Raw genomic sequence first — 19551 nt, 5'->3', positions numbered from 1 at the left:
TGTGGCGTTTGTATTTGTTGCGGCGTTTGCATTAAAATAAAGTCCCGCGGTCACTTCCGTTGTGGCTTTTTAATGTGTTGTGGCTTTTTTGTGTTGTGGCTTTTTAATGTGTTGCGTTTGTGCTTTTTTAATGCGTTGTGGCTTTTTAATGTGTTGTGGCTTTTTTAATGTGTTGTGGCTTTTTTAATGTGTTGTGGCTTTTTAATGTGTTTTGTGGCTTTTTAATGTGTTGTGGCTTTTGTGTTTTGTGGCTTTTTTAATGTGTTGTGGCATTTGCGTTTGTGTTGCAGCGTTTGTATTAAAATAAAGTCCCGCGGTCATTTCCATTGTGGCTTGTTTTGGTTTGTTGTGGCTTTTTGTTGTGTTGTCACCTTTGTATTTGTGGCAGCGGCTTCCGTAGTTTTTGGTTGTGCGGTCGCTGTCTGCTCCGTGTGTGTTTGCGTGTTCTGTGGGTGGTGTGTGTTTGTAGTTCACTGGAGTCGTGCTGGGACACCCGAGTGGATTCGTGTATAGGGGCTCTGGATTGTGGCGCGCAGTCGTTTTTTCGATGGGGTTGGAGGATTAAGAGCGCGACTAATAGCCCGGAAAATACGGTAATCCCACGGCAGCGGAGTGGTCGTCTGATTTTGTGGCTGCTTCACGCACTGAGCAGTTTTTGAATCAGTTTTTGTGTTTTGAGCTCAGTTTTTAACATGATATCATCCCCAACTAAGAAGTGCAGCAGGTGGAGTGAACAGGACACAAGTGAGGAACTGAAAAACAAACACTTTCTCTTCTGTGTTTGTCAGAGGAGTTCACGGACTCGTCTCTTTCACCAGAGTCGCAGAGGAAACTTCTTTATCCCACAGTCCAAACCCTAAAAACAGAGGCTCAGAGAAGGACGAGGAGAAGGTCCAGAGGTGGGACAGTTCTTCATCAGAGGAGGCGTCATAGAAGGACAGAGCTCCAGCCTCAGAGTCCAGGAACACGCCCACTCTGCCAAAGAACACGCCCCCTTTACCAGAGGACACGCCCCCTTTCTCTGAGTGACAGGAGCGGTTGAGTTGCGTTGTGTCGCTGTTGTGAACGACATAGCAAACTCCGCCGTCAGAGATCCCCAGACTCCAGGAGTGATCGTTGAATCCAAACGCATTCGCCCGTCCCCGTCCTCTCCGTCCGATCCCTCTGTAACTCACTGCGATGTGAACCCTCCCGCTCCAGTCCACCTCCCAGTAACAGCGCCCCCTCAGGCCAGTGCTGCTCAGGACCTGAGGGTGGTCCGTGAACCTGTTCTCATGATCTGGATACTCCTGCTCCTCCTCCACTCGAGTCACAGTCCGATGGTCCTCAGACAGAAGCAGACGTCTGTGAGCTGAGTTTGGGTCCAGAGAAACGTCACAGGAGTCTGAAACACAAACACTTCACCTCAGTCTTTTGTTCTGTCTATTTAAACTCTCAGATGCTGAAGAGGAAAAGTAAAGGAAACTAGGCTGACGTATTTGAAACTCTCTGAAACATTTTCATATCGTGTAGATGAGATGAGTGTGGCTCTTGTTTACAGTACGGTTGCTCGGTCACAGTTATAGAACCACTTCGACATTCACATCTGCGGCTCATGGCCCAGTGAAATGATAAACTTCACCAAAATGATGGAGTCTGAAACACAAACACTTCACCTCAGTCTTTTATTATGACTGAGTCTATGTTTAACAGAGATTCAGACCATTTCAAACAGAGTGAATGACCTGAGTGAATGACCTGAGTGAATGACCTGAGTGAATGACCTGAGTGAATGACCTGAGCTGTTCTCTGCACTTTACTGTGTGAAAGAAACAAAACAAACTCACACTTCCTCAGACCTGGAACCATCCAGCGCTCTCCAGCAGGATCCAACCTGAAACACACAAGTCCAGTTTAGACCAGACCAGGACCAGACCAGACCACCAGACCAGGACCAGACCAGGACCAGACCAGGACCAGGACAGGACCAGACCAGACCCAGGACCAGACCAGGACCAGAGACCAACACCAGTACAGACAGTCTCACCTGACAGACAGCAGGGGGCGCTGGTCCTGTAGAGCGGTCAGGAGCTCGGCGGAGGGTCCTGGATGGTTGTAGCTCAGGTCGAACTTCTGAGGTGGGAGGGGGCGGAGCTCAGAGCTTGAAGGCCAGAGCAGCCCCGCCCCTCTCTGAGACCAGACATCCAGACAGCCTAAAGACACAGCATTACACTCATGTGGACACAAGGGGGAGAGTGCATCATGGGAGCGTCTCACCTGAGCGTCTCCAGTCTGCAGGGGGCGCTCTTCAGTCCAGAACACAGCAGCTCCACTCCTGAGTCCTGGAGGTCGTTGGACTGTGGTCTGTCTCCTCACAGCTGTGCTCCTCTGGCCTCAGTCCTCAGCTCCTCCAGTCTCTCACACATCTGGATCTCAGTCACAACGACCTCCAGGACTCAGGAGTGGAGCTGCTGTGTTCTGGACTGAAGAGCGCCCCCTGCAGACTGGAGACGCTCAGGTGAGACGCTCCCATGATGCACTCTGCCCCCTTGTGTCCACATGAGTGTAATGCTGTGTCTTTAGGCTGTCTGGATGTCTGGTCTCAGAGAGGGGCGGGGCTGCTCTGGCCTCAGCTCTGAGCTCCGCCCCCTCCCACCTCAGAGAGTTCGACCTGAGCTACAACCATCCAGGACCCTCCGCCGAGCTCCTGACCGCTCTACAGGACCAGCGCCCCCTGCTGTCTGTCAGGTGAGACTGCACTGGTGTTGGTCTCTGGTCCTGGTCTGGTCTGGTGGTCCTGGTCTGGTCTGGTCTGGTCCTGGTCCTGGTCCTGGTCCTGGTCCTGGTCCTGGTCTGGTCCTGGTCTGGTCTGGTCCTGGTCTGGTCCTGGTCTAAACTGGACTTGTGTGTTTTCAGGTTGGATCCTGCTGGAGAGCGCTGGATGGTTCCAGGTCTGAGGAAGTGTGAGTTTGTTTTGTTTCTTTCACACAGTAAAGTGCAGAGAACAGCTCAGGTCATCATTCACTCAGGTCATTCACTCAGGTCATTCACTCAGGTCATTCACTCAGGTCATTCACTCTGTTTGAAATGGGTCTGAATCTCTGTTAAACATAGACTCAGTCATAATAAAAGACTGAGGTGAAGTGTTTGTGTTTCAGACTCCATCATTTTGGTGAAGTTTATCATTTCACTGGGCCATGAGCCGCAGATGTGACATGTCGAAGTGGTTCTATAACTGTGACCGAGCAACCGTACTGTAAACAAGAGCCACACTCATCTCATCTACACGATATGAAAATGTTTCAGAGAGTTTCAAATACGTCCAGCCTAGTTTTCCTTTACTTTTCCTCTTCAGCATCTGAGAGTTTAAGAAATAGACAGAACAAAAGAATGAGGTGAAGTGTTTGTGTTTCAGACTCCTGTGACGTTTCTCTGGACCCAAACTCAGCTCACAGACGTCTGCTTCTGTCTGAGGAAGATCGGACTGTGACTCGAGTGGAGGAGGAGCAGGAGTATCCAGATCATGACGACAGGTTCACGGACCACCCTCAGGTCCTGAGCAGCACTGGCCTGAGGGGGCGCTGTTACTGGGAGGTGGACTGGAGCGGGAGGGTTCACATCGCAGTGAGTTACAGAGGGATCGGACGGAGAGGACGGGGACGGGCGAATGCGTTTGGATTCAACGATCACTCCTGGAGTCTGGGGATCTCTGACGGCGGAGTTTGCTATGTCGTTCACAACAGCGACACAACGCAACTCAACCGCTCCTGTCACTCAGAGAAAGGGGGCGTGTCCTCTGGTAAAGGGGGCGTGTTCTTTGGCAGAGTGGGCGTGTTCCTGGACTCTGAGGCTGGAGCTCTGTCCTTCTATGACGCCTCCTCTGATGAAGAACTGTCCCACCTCTGGACCTTCTCCTCGTCCTTCTCTGAGCCTCTGTTTTTAGGGTTTGGACTGTGGGATAAAGAAGTTTCCTCTGCGACTCTGGTGAAAGAGACGAGTCCGTGAACTCCTCTGACAAACACAGAAGAGAAAGTGTTTGTTTTTTTCAGTTCCTCACTTGTGTCCTGTTCACTCCACCTGCTGCACTTCTTAGTTGGGATGATATCATGTTAAAAACTGAGCTCAAAACACAAAAACTGATTCAAAAACTGCTCAGTGCGTGAAGCAGCCACAAAATCAGACGACCACTCCGCTGCCGTGGGATTACCGTATTTTCCGGGCTATTAGTCGCGCTCTTAATCCTCCAACCCCATTGAAAAAACGACTGCGCGCCACAATCCAGAGCCCCTATACACGAATCCACTCGGGTGTCCCAGCACGACTCCAGTGAACTACAAACACACACCACCCACAGAACACACAAACACACACGGAGCAGACAGCGACCGCACAACCAAAAACTACGGAAGCCGCTGCCACAAATACAAAGGTGACAACACAACAAAAAGCCACAACAAACCAAAACAAGCCACAATGGAAATGACCGCGGGACTTTATTTTAATACAAACGCTGCAACACAAACGCAAATGCCACAACACATTAAAAAGCCACAAAACACATTAAAAAAGCCACAACACATTAAAAAGCCACAACACATTAAAAAAGCCACAACACAAAAAGCCACAACACATTAAAAAAGCCACAACACATTAAAAAAGCCACAACGCATTAAAAAAGGCCACAACACATTAAAAAGCCACAAATTAAAAAGCCACAACACATTAAAAAGCCACAACGGAAAGCCACAAGTGACCGCGGGACTTTATTTTTAATGCAAACGCCGCAACAAAATACAAACGCCACAACACAAATGCAAATGCTACAACACATTAAAAAGCCACAACACAAACGCAAAAGCCACAACACACATTAAAAAGCCACAACAAAACACTAAAGCCACAACACATAAAAAGCCCACAACACAAACACTAAAAGCCACAACACATTAAAAAAGCCACAACACAAACACTAAAGCCACAACACATTAAAAAGCCACAACACAAACGCCTAAAAGCCACAACACAAACATTAAAAAAGCCACAACGGAAGTGACCGCGGACCAACGGAGAAGTTGGAAACGTTAGTAAAAGTAATTTATCGTTTTCTCATTATTCGTTTCACGTTGTAGTTCTGTCGAGAAAACGATTACTTCTACTAACGTTTCCAACTTCTCCGTTCCTTTACTTTTCACGTTGTAGTTCTTCTTCTTCACTTGCCGCTTGATCGGTCCGACGGAAAATAGAGTCCCATGGTCACTTCTGTTGTGGCTTTTTTGTTGTGTTGTCGCATTTGTATTTTGTTGAGGCGTCTGCGTTTGTTGTGACGCCTCTCGGCTTCCGTAAAAAAAACACCCACAGAACACGCGGAGCAGACAGCGACCGCACAGAGAAACACACCCACACACACACTCATCACTCCACGCCGACGACGAACGGAACGGAGGAACGAACTGAAAAAACGACTTCTAGACACGACTGAACAACTGAGTCACTGCGAACACGCCGACAATCCGTTGGTCCCAGACACACCCTCCCTACACGAAAGTTTAAAAATGTAAAAAATGACCAATAACGACGGACAAAACTGAAATGCTGTTTTACCGAGATTAGAATTTCTGTCCAGATGAATGGAAAAACTGTGCTTAAAGAGGGGGATATTTGAAGCTTTCTCTCATGTTTTAATGTTCCATCGTCTAAAAAAAAAAAAACATGTCTGAAGAGATTTTAGAGACATCCACGTGTGTTTGAGTAATCTAGCGATCTCTCTTCACAAGATTTCTCCATAAATATGACAATAAACATGAAAATTCTCCATAAATAATACAAAAACATGACAAAAAACCGCAGTAATTTCGTTAGAGGGACGCACGGTGAGAGCGCTCTGAAGGGGGAGCGACTTAGCAGCAAAAAAGAAACTTATAAAACACGTTAATCTGTTGTTGCGGGTGATTATAGCGTTTACAAAACAACAAAAAGAGCCAAAAATGTGAGGAACGGAATGGAGGAACGAACCGAAAAAGCCACGAGCTCGACGTGCCGCTTCTAGACACGACTGAACAACTGAGTCACTGCGAACACGACGACAATCCAGCGACAGACACTACTCCCTACACGCCACAACTGAACAAAGCCCAGAGTCACCGTGAACGAACAAACAAACAAAACCACTCACACATCACACTGTTGTGTTTCCTTTAAAGTCCCACGAGGTTTATTTGTGAAAAAAAGTTCGAAAATAGTCCATTTAATGAGTGCGTCTTATAATCCAGAGCGACTAATAGTGCGGAAAATACGGTTCCATGGATCAAATAAATGACTGATACTAAAGCAGCTCTTACAGTTCTTCACTTTGGCTCAGACAGTTTTGTACCAGTGCATAAAGTTGAGTTGTTTTTCTATAGTTTCTCCGTTAAGTACACGGCGAGGAGAAAATTCAGTTTGTCGACTGGAAACAAGTTAGTTTGGTTGAAGACGTTTCTCGGCTCATCCAAGCTGCTTCTTCAGTTCTGGTCAGACGCAGGTGGAGATCCAAAATGGGCCTTCAACAAAACCAAGAGAACTAAAAAACAGGACAACAGAGAATCAGAACCCAGGAGAAAGGGGGGAACTGTTCCTTATACGGCAGGTGTTTCTGAAAAAACTACAGAGGATTTTCAGACAACATGAGATCCCAAAATATTTCAAACCTACAAACACTTTAAGACAGAAACTGGTCCAACCCAAAGGACAAAACACAGAGACACAAACAAAACAATGTGGTCTCCTCCATTCAGTGCAGTGAAGACTGAAGTGACACTGGAGAAACTAAACAGACACTTCACAAGAACCAACACAGACGAGAGAACAACACAGGACCACAGTCTGATGTTCATCTCCACTTAAAACCCACAGGCCACTCGTTTGAGGACAGTGAGGTGCAGATTTTAGCCAGAGAAAAGAACTGGTTTGAGAGGAGAGAGAAAGAAGCTGTTTTTGTTAAGAAAGAGAATCTTTCTCTAAACAGAAATGAACTCAGACTCCATCTACCTCCTGTTTACACGTCCAACCTCCAACCTCAAACAAAACAAACAAGAACAACAGGTGGAGTCAGGTCAGGACCAGAGGTGTGGAAGCTCCATTATGGACATGAACTGTTCTGATAATTAGTCTCACACCCTGCACAGGTCAATAAGCCCAACTAACAAACATAAACTGTAAAGTGTGTTAGTTTCAGAGTAGTTTCAGTGTAGTTAGCTCCTCCTGCAGATATAAGGAAGTGTCATGGCTGGTGCTCCCCTCGCTCCTTTCCCCCGTGTGTGTGTGTGTGTGTGTGTGTGTGTGTGTGTGTGTGTGTGTGTGTGTGTGTGTGTGTGTGTGTGTGTGTGTGTGTGTGTGTGTGTGTGTGTGTGTGTGTGTGTGTGTGTGTGTGTGTGTGGGTGGAGTCTCCTGGACCTCTGATTCGCTTCACCTGCGAACAATCAGGAGCCCAACTACTTGAGACCTGCTCACCTGCCAGACTCTGCCAGGTTGTTTTCTACCAACACACGGTGAACCTCTTGGCTCCTCAATCTCCAGTTTTTTTGCCACTTACCTTTTTGCCTCGACATTTTCCTTACCTGCCCTCTCTGCTCTCCAGTGATCCTGCCGTCTCCAGCCCTGCTCCAGCTCTCATTCTACCAACTGTAAAATAAATTCTACTTTTTTATTTTTGTGAACCGGTCTTCAGTCTGTTTTTTTTTGGGTCCCTCCACATAACACCAGCGTCTGACCAGAACTGAAGAAGCAGCTTGGACGAGCCGAGAAACGTCTTCAACCAAATTAACTTCTGTCCAGTCGACAAACTGAATTTTCTCCTCGACGTGGATTCTGCTGAGGGATTCTTCACACATCCGTTAAATACAGTAATATACTGACAGTGACATGATGTAGTTTGTGGGTAAAGTTGAGCAGAGTCTGTAGTTTCACACGTGTCTGTTTTGGTTCTTTTCTGGGCACAGCCTCTTCACAAGTTTAATACAGTTGATTTCTCTGGAGTTTTTGTCTGGAGATTTTCTGTAACAGCGTCTCCTGCCTGATCCGTCTCTAAAGCTCCAGGGAACAGGTTTGACTCGCGTCTGTCGTGAAAGTATCGACATCAATGTGAAGAAACCAGAGGCTCCCAAAAACTACAACACAAGAGCAATGCCTGATTAGGAAGCACATTTAGAGCGAGGAGAGATATTCTGTAAATTATCAGAGCTGGGAATCGAACCCACAACCCTGAAGCTGCAGAGACCAGTCAGGAGGAATGGACTTGTTTTTTTTTTTTTTTTATGTTTGTGATTCTTGTTTTAAAGTGGATCAGACCAGAGTCTTTGCTCCAGGTTCAGAGGCAGAATGAGCCTCACGTTTCACCACAGAATTTAATGATCGTTTTAATGATATTTCTGTTTTTAATCGGGATCAAATGTGAAAAACCGTGCAGTTCACGTGGAGCAAATAAAAGCCAATCAAAGACCAAAACAACATTTATTTAGTTCCATCTTAATCCAGGATATTTCTCTGTGACCGTTTAGTTTTGGAATAGAAAATGCAGTTTGGGTCAGAAAAAGGAGACAGAGGCCAAAGGTGGATCGTTTTTAAGTTTTTTATGTTTAATGTTTGTTTGTTTTGTTTTTTTATTGACTGAAAAAGTTGAGAGTCCAGAGAAAAGCCATAATTAAATGTACCATGTGAGAAGAAGCAGTGTCATAAATCTTGGGGTCAGAAAAAGAAAGGGTCAGAAGCGGTGACAAAAAATCTTGAATTGAACAGAAACAGAAAAGTGGATTGGATTATCGTTATATTTTTTCAATATATGCATTTTTAAATATATATAAATGTACTGTTTATTTGAAAAAACACTGTAAAGAATCAAACATGAAAATGGACAAAAAGCTGCTTCCAAATCACTGATATTTCTGCACTTTTGTGGGTCATTTTTTTTAAGCCATTTCACATTTGTCTGATTTATGAACCTCGACAAAACACATTTAAAGTCATATTTTAGCACATAACATCGTCTGAATATTATCGTTTTACACTCATATTAAGAATCATTTGTTGTCAGAACGGTCCACTCTTTCTACAGAGACTCATACTTTCACTTTCTCTTTATTTGAAAAGTTGACAGTTGATAAAGTTTTGAAATGGGCAGAGAAATGAACCTTTGAGTGTTTGGTCGTTTAACTCTGGACACTGATCAGAGCCAATCACCTGCAGGGATCTAGTGCGGCGCAGTGTCCCTCCACCAATCAGAATCCAGCATGTTTGGACGTGAAGTGTGTTCTGAATCTTACTCACCCCCCGGCAAACTCTGATATTTTTGGTTACTTTGGTTTTCTGTGAATAAACACACACTTTAAAAAGACGACTCGATTGCACCAGTTGTTCTCCACAAATAATTTTAGCATTTATAAAGAAACTCAAATAGTGAAGAAGCTTTTAAAATAGGGCGACCAAACGTCTGTTTTTCCCCGGACATGTCCGTATTTTGCATCTTATCCTGGGTGTCAGGGTTTTTTTTTTTTTAAGTGATGGAAATGTCCGGGTTTTCAGTACAGTTCATTGGGGCATTAAATTGATCGGCTTTCGTAGCGTCTGTGACTCAGAAGGAGCGAGACACAAACAGTCAGTCTGAAACACACCGAAGCACAAATGCAAATGTGAGTGAGAGGACAGTGTCCCTCGTTTATTGCAGGGGTTTATGTTCTAAAATAACCAGGTGCAAAGTATCAACTTTATATTTTTACAATTATTCTATCTGTTTTAAAGCTGTAAAACTCCTCACCACAAACTTTAAACACTTTTCTCACACAGGACATTTACAACACTTTTTACTTCCTTCAAACTTGTTGCTGCTGTCGTCCTTTTGTTATTTTCCTCCTTCTTTATGTAACAAACTGAAGATTCATTTATTCCGTAACAAAGCCGACAGAGCAGAGTCCTGCACGGGTCCATTTTTGGAGACCTGCAGTACAACACCGCACCTGCGCAGGACAGGACCACACCTGCCCGTTAACCCGTGATTATATCAAACTTTTGCCCTGCCTACACACAGACTGAACCAAGACTAAACCAGGGAGTGAACCAGGACTGAACCAGGACTGAATCAGAACCAGGACTGAACCAGGAAACCAGGACTGAACCAGGACTAAACCAGGACTGAACCAGGACTAAACAGGACTAAACCAGGACTAAACCAGGACTAAACAGGACTAAACCAGGACTGAACCAGGACTAAACCAGGACTGAACCAGGACTAAACCAGGACTAACCAGGACTAAACCAGGGACTGAACCAGGACTAACCAGGACTGAAACCAGGACTGAACCAAGACTAAACCAGGACTGAACCAGAACCAGGATGAACCAGACTAAACCAGGACTGAACCAGGACTAAACCAGGACTAAACCAGGGACTGAACCAGGACTAAACCAGGACTGAACAGGACTAAACCAGGACTGAACCAGGACTGAACCAGGACTGAACCAGGACTTAACACTCAGGACTGAACCAGGACTGAACCAGAGTCCGTGTTGGGCTGGAGGTGGTGCAGGAGAAAGGCGCGGCTCAGCTCCACACCTCTCGGAGTTAAACGCGGCAGTTGCCTGATGGGCTTTGCAGACAAACTGCTCGTCGTTTTCTCTCTTAAATCCAAGATTAGTCCTGGTTTAGACCTGGTTTAGTCCTGACCCACCCATGGGTTAAAAAAAATAAATAAATCAGCGAGACCGCGAAAGGTGAACCGCGATATATCGAGGGACGACTGTAGCTCAATGTGGAGGCCCCTCCTCCCGCCTCCGTCAGGTGTCCGGGTTTTCACAAATGGAAATATGGTCACTTTATTTTAAAATCTACTGAGTAATTCACAAATTCATCAGTCTAAACTGGGTATTGGAGTTCACATCTTTTTATGGGAGTCGGATCATTTCTTCACTGATATTTTTACCCGCGGGTCTAAACACCAAAGTTTAACCTTCCAATAAACTATTCAAACTTTTATTCTTAATCCTGTCTCTGCCCACAGACCCGGAGTGTGGCGCCCTCTGCTGGAGCTCAGCCCGAACTCACACCAGAGCTGCTCCTGCTGCAGCTGCACATCCTCTCACTGTTTTCACACACATCACATTTGTACTTGCTTTTATCATTTAATTTATTGTTAAAGTGTATTAAGTTAGAATGTGTATTAAATGTGTGTGTGAATTAAGTGTAGAACTGCAACACGTTTGTGTTTAATGGGGTTTAAATCTATTAACACGCACATTAAACACCTCCGTTTCTTTTTTTTTTTTTTTTTTAAATAAGGTAAAATCATCTATAATTAACAAACATTATGAACATGATTAAAATCTTATGTCCGTCCAGGTAATAAAGTCGATACATTTATATGTGGATACAGAGTCCAGCACCGAAGGATACGGACAAATAGTCACTGAAACAGACGAGTTTTAACGTTCTGGAATTAAGGGCGGGTCAGGACTAAACCAGGACTAAACCAGATCTAAACCAGGACTAAACCAGGTCTAAGCCAGACCTAAACCAGGACTAAACCAGGTCTAAACCAGACCTAAACCAGGTCTAATCTTGAAGACAGAGAGAGAGGAAGTGAACCCTGAGCCTCGTGGAACAGTGTGTGTCCGAAAAGCGCGACGGCTGCACGTTCCTCGTCTCCGAGCTCTGCACCGGTCCTTTAACCCGCGGACACTCGGGTCTACAGGACCTCCCGAGCACAGACAGTGAGTCCTGGTTCTGGTTTAGTCCTGGTTCTGGTTTAGTTCTGGTTTAGTCCTGAGTCCTTGTAGAATTGCAACAAACAAACAACAAAACAAAATCCGGTTTGTTAATGTAGAGGAGCAGAAGACAAACAAACAGACTGAGCTGCACTTTTCTTGTTCTTGTGGTTTTACACAAACATCACGTCTTGGTCTTTGCAGTGGAAGGTGTTTCTTGGTGAACAGTTGGAGACTTTCACTTTGGTGTCGACTTTTTAAATTCATAACCGAGGTTGAGCGAGATTTAGTTTTTTGTCGTGGCTCCACATACAAAATGTTCTCTGTAAACTCGGGATGATTTCTTAGTCAGACAAATGTTTCCTTTTTGGTTCTTCCTGTGGATCAATCCTCCTGCCCATCACCTTCACCTTTCACTATTTTTCAATTCCGTTGGGAAGAGAAACAGTTTGAACGGAGGTTTGAGTCACACACATCTGATTCACTTTTGCATTTATGAAGTTCACAAACACATTTCTCGAGTCATTTTCTGCTGTTTGGATCCAACAACCACAACAATTACGATGTCCGAATCCCAAAACTAAAATATGACAATATCAGAACCAGAAACAAAAGTGAAATGGTTCAAAAGACTTGAAAAGATCGACTTTGACAATAGACACGTCCCACTGGGAAAACAAACTGGATTGTGCGATGACCGGAAGTCTGAAATTCATGATGTATGTATTGGTTGGTGTGTTTTACTTTAAGGCCACACCCATGCGCTGTTTTTTTACTCTAAGCCCTGATGGGTTGAAACATGTCGGCCTTGTCCTTTTAAATAAAGGCCTTTTAACTACATATTTTTCCTTGTGTGATTTTTTTGCTTCTTTGGAACACCTGGATTCCATTTAAAGTTTTGATCCTTTTTCCAAGAGCGCCCTCTACCTGCTCCCACTGATTGGAACACCTGCAGCAAACAGACACATTTTTTGTTTTTTCTACACATGTCGATGTTTAAAACTGGACAATAAAACCAACACACTTTATAAAATGTGACTCCACTTCTGCCTCGGGAGAATCTACTGTGTAAATAATCATGGAAATAAAGAAGGAAAAGTGTCCAAACTTCTGATGATGGGGTATATTCTCTCTGTGTCTCTGAGGAGGAAGAGTGTCTCTGCAGGGATCATGTTGGGTCTGTGTCTCTGCAGGGATCATGTTGGGTCTGTGGGGTCTGTTCTGCAGGGATCATGTTGGGTCTGTGTCTCTGCAGGGATCATGTTGGGTCTGTAGGGATCATGTTGGGTCTGTGTCTGCAGGGATCATGTTGGGTCTGGGTCTGTTGGGTCTCTCTGCAGGGATCATGTTGGGTCTGGGTCTGTTGGGTCTCTGCAGGGATCATGTTGGGTCTGTGTCTCTGCAGGGATCATGTTGGGTCTGTGTCTCTGCAGGGATCATGTTGGGTCTGTGTCTCTGCAGGGATCATGTTGGGTCTGTGTCTGGGGTCTGTGTCTGCAGGGATCATGTGGTCTGGGTCTCCGTGAGTCTGGTTCTGTTCTGGAGCGCTGAGGTCTCTGCTGTCGATGCTCCGGTTCACGTGAGCTGCAAAGACGCCAACGGCGGCGACGTCGACTGGTGAGTCACACACTACACTGTACTGGAGGTGTGCGGCCTGTGGGTCTCACAGACTGGATAGAAATGGACATAGCTAACGCACTAGCCGCATCCCAAACAGGAAGTGAGCACAGGCGCGCTTCCAGCTCCATCGGCTCCACTCCAGTCCACTTTCTGTTGAGAAACTGTGGCTCCTCTCTCTGTAACTGCTGCTGTTAGACTCGTCATTTTGGTCTTAAAATGTTCGCTCTACATGATCCTCGTGTTTTTATTGATCAGTTTAATCCATAAATCAAGATGAACATTAATAACAGATAAATAAAGCATCTACTTTCCCCGAGGTCGCGCTCTCTAGAGTTAGCAACAGGTTTGACTGACAGCGTTGCTGAACACACACTCCCTGCTAAACCAGCGGTGGGAAGAGGTGATACCTTCAACAGCCTCGCTCCTGATTGGCTCTTTAGTTACTATGATACGGTTGAATTTTCAGTCTGGCCCTGGCTCCAGATTAGCCAAGAGAACTGCAGGCCTCGATGAGCTTCATTTGGAGCTGAATGTTGTGAGTGACGTCCATCCATGTTCTTCTTCTCTGGGGTCGGGTCTCAGAGCATCAGTCTGAGCAGAGACTCCCAGACTTCCTTCACCCCAGACACTTCCTCCAGCTCCTCCAGTGGGACCTGAGGTGACCCAGCCCAGTCCAGAGACATCGTCCCTCCAGTGTGTCCTGGGTCTTCTCCCGGGGCCTCCTCCCCGGTGGGACATGAACACCTCCTGAGGGACACGTCCAGGAGACATCAGAACAGACGTCCTCCCCTCAGACGCTCCTCTCCACGTGGAGGAGCAGCGGCTCTACTCCGAGCTCCTCACTCTGTCTCTAAGGAAGACGCCTGGACGTCCTGAGGAGGAAACTCATCTGTGTCTCTTGTATTGTGGATCTGGTCCTTTGGGTCATGACCAAAGGTGAGGGGAGGAACGGAGACTCATCACTGCCCACGCCGCACCTGTCCACCTGTCAATCTGCTCACGCTGCACCTGTCCACCTGTCAGTCTCTCGCTCCATCCTCCCCTCACTCAAGAACAAGACCCCGACACTTGAACTCCTCCACTTGAGGCAGAGACTCTCCACCACCTGCAGGTGGAGAAACATCAGGACAACATCATCTGTGAACAGCAGACCTAGAAATTCTGTCCATAAAAACAATGAACAGAACCGGTGACAGGTGCGGCCCTGGCGGAGTCCAACATGCACCGGGAACAGGTCTGACTTACTGCAGCAATGAACACAGCTCCTGCTCCGGTCACTCAGGGACCTGACCCCACACGAGGGACACGGTCGACTCTTCTCCAGATCCACAAAGCTCATGTGGACTGGTTTAGCAAACTCCCATGAACCCTGGAGCACCTGATGGAGAGTGTAGAGCTGGTCCAGTGTTCCAGTGTCCCGTGGGTGACGTTACACTCAGAACACTTCTTTATACAGTCTATGATGGCGCTAGAGTCTATGGAATTATGTACAGAATTAATAAAGGGGATTTGTATTTGTGTTGTCATCAAGAGGAGTCTCCAAAGCAGCGTCTCATTTCTCTTTCCTTGCTTCTATCTCCTTGATTCCTCTCCTCAGTTCTGCAGGAAGTCCCACCCACAGAGGAGACAGAGGGAGGAGAGAGGATCTGAACTCCTCACTGAGAACGAATTCAGTTTGATTCTTTTCTCTGACGTCTGCTCCTGACTCCTCCCTCAGGTTCACTCCTTCCTTCCACGGTTTTCTTTGGGACAACACTTCACAGGACACATCTGATCGACAGCTGAAAAACTGAGGAACAAGGAGAAGGAAGCGAGGAAAGAGAACTGAGACTAACCTGCTCACAGTGCTCCCCAAAGCCTCCCTGCAGTCAGTGTAAACCAGGCGTGAGGTGGAGAGACTTCCTCAAATCCTCAAAGACACTGACGGACTGAGGTCTGAAGTACTAAAAGGAAAACCAGCATGGAGCACGTACCGCTTTAACAAAGGAGGAGCTGTGCAGTGAGTGGACTGTTGATAAAGCCTCTTGGATGAGAAGAGAAAGCGTTACCCTTCTTTCTGGTTTGTTCTGTTTTCTTTTGTGCCGTGTTTAATTGTGATCTTCTCTCTTCAGGTTCGTCGTGTACAAAGCCCCTGTGGAGCTCAACGTGCGCACAGGTCTGGAGCACATGTACATAGACGCTAACGGGGACAGTGACATGAGTCGCATCGACGACTCAAACGGAGTCCTGGCTCGCACGCTCCAGCCGATGCTTCGATCCGTCCGGAATATGGTACCACTGCTTATGTCTAAGGAATATCTAGTCTCCATGGTGACACGATGCACACATTAGAAACACAGCTCGATAAGTTAAAGCAGAACTAAGTAACTTCAGCGGTAGTGCTCCCCCAACAGGTCACTGGTGAAAATGCACTGTCATAAATCCTCTCCCCAGCGCTTACACTCAGCTGGGTAATGTTATTTTACTTTTTAAATAAATAATATCATTCTAAATCCCCCTCCAAATTCCAGACGGGTTGATCCACACAAACGCGACACTGTGAAACGTTCAGGTTGATTTTACATCTGGGTTAAAGTTGCCTCAAGTGGAGGAGTTCAAGTATCTCGGGGTCTTGTTCTCGAGGGAGGGGAGGACAGAATGTGAGATTGACAGGTGGACAGGTGCAGCTTCGGCAGTGATGCGTTCGCTGTATCGGACCGTTGAAAGAAACCGGGATACTCACTCAAAAAACTCGATCATAACCGGGTTATTGATGTGCATGTAAACGCACTCATCGAGTCCTGTGAGCTCGAGCTCTGTCAGAGTCAGGTTTTCTTTTCCTTGGACAAAAGTTTCCTCTGTCTCTGAGCTGGTTGTGCCACGACTGACACCTCACAAATAAACAACAGATATTTATTCTTGCAGTGATCTGAGAACAGCGTCAGTAAGGGGAGTGTCGCAGCTCGGTCACATGTGTCTGTTGAAGTGCTGTAAAGTAATTTGGCTCTCGCGAGCACTGAGCCCTGAGAGCTCACACCAGGTCGGTGGAACCAAGTTGCATGTGTGTTTTTTCCGCCCAGAGACAGCGGGGGGCGCTAGTGTTCCCTTCAAACACCTCAAAATGTCACATGGAACCATCAGAGGCTCTTTCAGAAACATTCATTAACTTAGTTCTGCTTTAAATCTGAAAACTCAAGAAAAAAACTATAACGGATTTAAAGTAGGGTTGGGCAAAAATAAAAAAAAATTAATCAAGATTAATCGCATATTATACGCAAAACCAATTAATGAATTAAAAAGTAGAGTATAGTGTCTTTTATTGGAAATGTAAATGAAAGAGCCAAACGTTTGTTGTGCAAACAGAACATTTCTTTCACAGGGAAACCTCAGAACCTGTTCAGTGAAGACTCAAGAAAAAATACTGAATGGACGTTTGTACTACTAATATATTTATTGAATATTTTTTATGCTGTGAGTAATGAACACGACACTAGTAATAATTTCTACATCAGTGTTATAAACTTGGACTGATATTTCTTGGAAACAAAGGGTTAATATAATGGAATGGAAATGGACCAATCACAGTTTTTCTTCCAGTTGTATCTGGGTCAATCAGTGACTCCAACACTGAACTCAAGAAATAAGCTCAGCTCAGAGCCACGGCTGGTCCGGCCAGAGCCAGAGCCGCGGCCGAACTCGCAACCGGAGCTGCGGCTCGCGGAAGCTCGGACACGTTGCATCTCACGTGGTCAGAAAAAAGTGAAAAAAGTGTAAAGAAAAGACGTCAAACTTAAAGAAACGCTCGCGGTGGACTTTTTCAAAATAAAAGCCAGTGAGAAACAGACATTTATAATAAAATAAATAAATAAATAAATAATAAAAACTGCATTAACGGCGTTAAACTAATTGTCGGCGTTAATGACTTAATTAGTTAACGCAAAGTTAACGTGTTAATGTGCCCGGCCCTAATTTAAAGAAAACCTTTTCAGGAGCCTGTGTCATTACGAGGGAACAGTTAATCTCATTACCATAGCAACAGGTAAACAAATGAACTACTGTTAAACCAAGTGTCTGCGTCACAATTTTAACCACTGTGACAAAAGATTTCTGATCGAGTGAAAATCTACAGTTGTAGCTAAAAACAGAACTACCTCTCCCTGATTCCCTTTTGTAACTCATTTTTTACAAATGTGGATCCACTGCCAGCCTCAACTTACAACTCAACTCTTCTACAGTCTGTTCCAAACACTTGGACTTTAGAACCGTGCAGATTTCTGTGGGTTCTATGTTCTGCACTCACACCTGCAGAACCGAACCGAGCCGCGATGACGTCATCACACGGCGCCGTTTGTTTACGTGTGGAGCAGAGAAAATAAGTCCAGCGGCAGAAATATCTGTTAAACAATGGGACAGATGTGAGTCCTGCTGCGCTTCGCTCCTCTGTGAGTTTCTGGAGATAAAAACCGAGTGGAGCTTTGAGGACATTGTCTCTGTCACAGTCACAGCGCGGATTCGCCGTGTGTTTTGGAGCAACTTTATTCACTGTTTTTATCGTTTTTATCGTATGAGTAACATCAACATGTACGTGAACTCTGTGCTGTGTTCTGTCCCACATCTACCTACAGAAGCCGAGAGGGTCACAACAAACACAAACGCCGCAACAAATACAAAAGCCACAACACAACAACAAGCCACAACACATTAAAAAGCCACAACAGAAGTGACAGTGGGACTCTATTTTCCGACGGACCGATCAAGCGGCAAGTGAAGAAGAAGAACTACAACGTGAAACAAATAATGATAAAACAATAAATTACTATAATAATAATAACCGATCATAAAAAATTATGATCGGTCCGTCGGAAAATAGAGTCCCACGGTCATTTCTGTTGTGGCTTTTTTTGGTTTGTTGTGGCTTTTTTTGGTGTTTTTTTTTTTTTGGTTTGTTGTGGCTTTTTTTGGTGTGTTGTGTGTTTGTTTGTTTTTTGGTGTGTTGTGTGTTTGTTTTTTGGTGTGTTGTGTGTTTGTTTGTTTTTTGGTGTGTTGTGGCTTTTTTTGGTGTTTTTTTTTGGTGTGTTGTGGCTTTTTTTGGTGTGTTGTGGCTTTTTTTTTGGTTTGTTGTGGCTTTTTGTTGTGTTGTCGCATTTGTATTTGTTGCGGCGTTTGCATTAAAATAGAATACGGCTGTGGTGTGTTGTGTTATTTTTTTTTTTTTTGGTGTGTTGTGGCTCTTTTTGGTGTGTTGTGGCTTTTTTGGAGTGTTGTTTTTTTGTTTTTGGTGTGTTGTGGATTTTTTTGGTGTGTTGTGGCTTTTTTTTGGAGTGGTGTTGTTTTTTTTTTGGTGTGTTGTGGCTTTTTTTGGAGTGTTGTCTTTTTTTTTTTTTTGGTTTGTTGTGGCTTTTTTTGTGTCGTCACATTTGTATTTGTCGCGGCGTTGGCGTTTGTTGTGACCCCTCTCGGCTCCCGTACACCTCCTCCGACCGGGCCAAACTCCCACAGTTGATCGGCGCTCGCACCGACGAGCCAAACGTACTGGAGCTTTAGGGTCGATCTGCACTTGGTCCTAAAGTCCTCGTGTGAGTGCATCCTTAAACTCACTTGTTAATCATAAAAATAAGAATAAAAGTTGATAAATACTTCCACAAATCCTCTCCTCTGTCTCTGTTTCAGCCGCCGAGCTTCGGGTTCCTGAGCTACAGCGACCAGCCTCCAGGAGCCAGCGCCAACACCAAGCTGTTCGGGCACAGCAAAGGTCAAAGGGCACTCACTGGAACATTCTAGAGGCTGATGATGTTTAACACAGACGGGCAGATCAGATGAAGCTTGTTCTGGTCATAAACTGTTTATATACATGGACACAGCGAACGCACTATCCGCCGCCTTCCAAACACGAAGTCGCTCGCCGATCTCCTACTGATCCCGGCTCCACTCAACTGGAGGATAGAACTTTTTTACGGGATTTCCAGTTGATGTTTTTCTACGTAAATGTGTGTCGCGTGTTTCCAGCAGCTTCATAAATCATCACAAATCATCACAGACGTCACCAAATCTCCCACCGACGAGCTCCACAAAGCAGAGGTCTGCGCCGGACAAAATGTTCAGTCCCACGATCAAGCGTTAGGTTGGGAGGTCCAGCGGCATGGTTTAGTCCTGGTTAAATCCTGTTTTAGTCCTGGTTTAGACCTGGTTTAGTCCTGGTTTAGTCCTGGTTTTAGACCTGTTAAGGTTCGTTCACACCAAGGCG

The 19551-nt window shown here is 45.5% G+C and overlaps 2 protein-coding genes and 1 long non-coding RNA gene across 3 annotated transcripts in view; 2 read left to right on the top strand and 1 right to left on the bottom strand.

Annotated features, from left to right (window-relative positions):
* The window catches only part of LOC110162157 (uncharacterized), a 54765-nt gene extending 52525 nt beyond the window's left edge, over nt 1-2240 (bottom strand). Inside the window, exons 1-3 of the mRNA XM_055150587.1 lie at nt 2211-2240; nt 2027-2169; nt 1827-1873 (exon numbers count right to left, since the gene is read on the bottom strand). Of these exons, the coding sequence (XP_055006562.1) occupies nt 1827-1873; nt 2027-2169; nt 2211-2240 (220 nt within the window). The remainder of the gene's footprint in view (nt 1-1826; nt 1874-2026; nt 2170-2210) is intronic.
* Nucleotide 2241: 1 nt separating this feature from the next.
* Nucleotides 2242-3987, top strand: LOC129407927 (stonustoxin subunit alpha-like). Its single transcript, XM_055150579.1, has 5 exons — nt 2242-2262; nt 2358-2497; nt 2563-2727; nt 2896-2942; nt 3395-3987. The coding sequence occupies exons 1-5, from the start codon at nt 2242-2244 to the stop codon at nt 3982-3984; spliced, it is 963 nt and encodes a 320-aa protein (XP_055006554.1). The 3' UTR covers nt 3985-3987.
* A 9240-nt stretch (nt 3988-13227) lies between these two features.
* LOC129407612 (uncharacterized) lies at nt 13228-19094 on the top strand. Its single transcript, XR_008631630.1, has 3 exons — nt 13228-13325; nt 15440-15599; nt 18978-19094. It is a non-coding gene; the product is annotated as an uncharacterized LOC129407612 (long non-coding RNA).
* Nucleotides 19095-19551: the final 457 nt, after the last annotated feature.

This window comes from Boleophthalmus pectinirostris, unplaced genomic scaffold (assembly GCF_026225935.1).
Source record: "Boleophthalmus pectinirostris isolate CB_2022bp ecotype Guang Dong unplaced genomic scaffold, ASM2622593v1 HiC_scaffold_1, whole genome shotgun sequence".
NCBI classification, from domain to species: domain Eukaryota; kingdom Metazoa; phylum Chordata; class Actinopteri; order Gobiiformes; family Gobiidae; genus Boleophthalmus; species Boleophthalmus pectinirostris.
Note: the sequence above shows the minus strand (reverse complement) of the source record. Positions and strands in the feature narration are given on the sequence as shown.

Bases quoted from the DNA above. Each gene is read 5' to 3' on its own strand.
- LOC129407927 (XM_055150579.1), top strand. From the start codon at position 2,242: ATGGGAGCGTCTCACCTGAGC. The intron at 2,263-2,357 runs GTCTCCAGTCTG...GTCTCCTCACAG, and splicing joins TGGGAGCGTCTCACCTGAGC to CTGTGCTCCTCTGGCCTCAG. The intron at 2,728-2,895 runs GTGAGACTGCAC...GTGTGTTTTCAG, and splicing joins CGCCCCCTGCTGTCTGTCAG to GTTGGATCCTGCTGGAGAGC.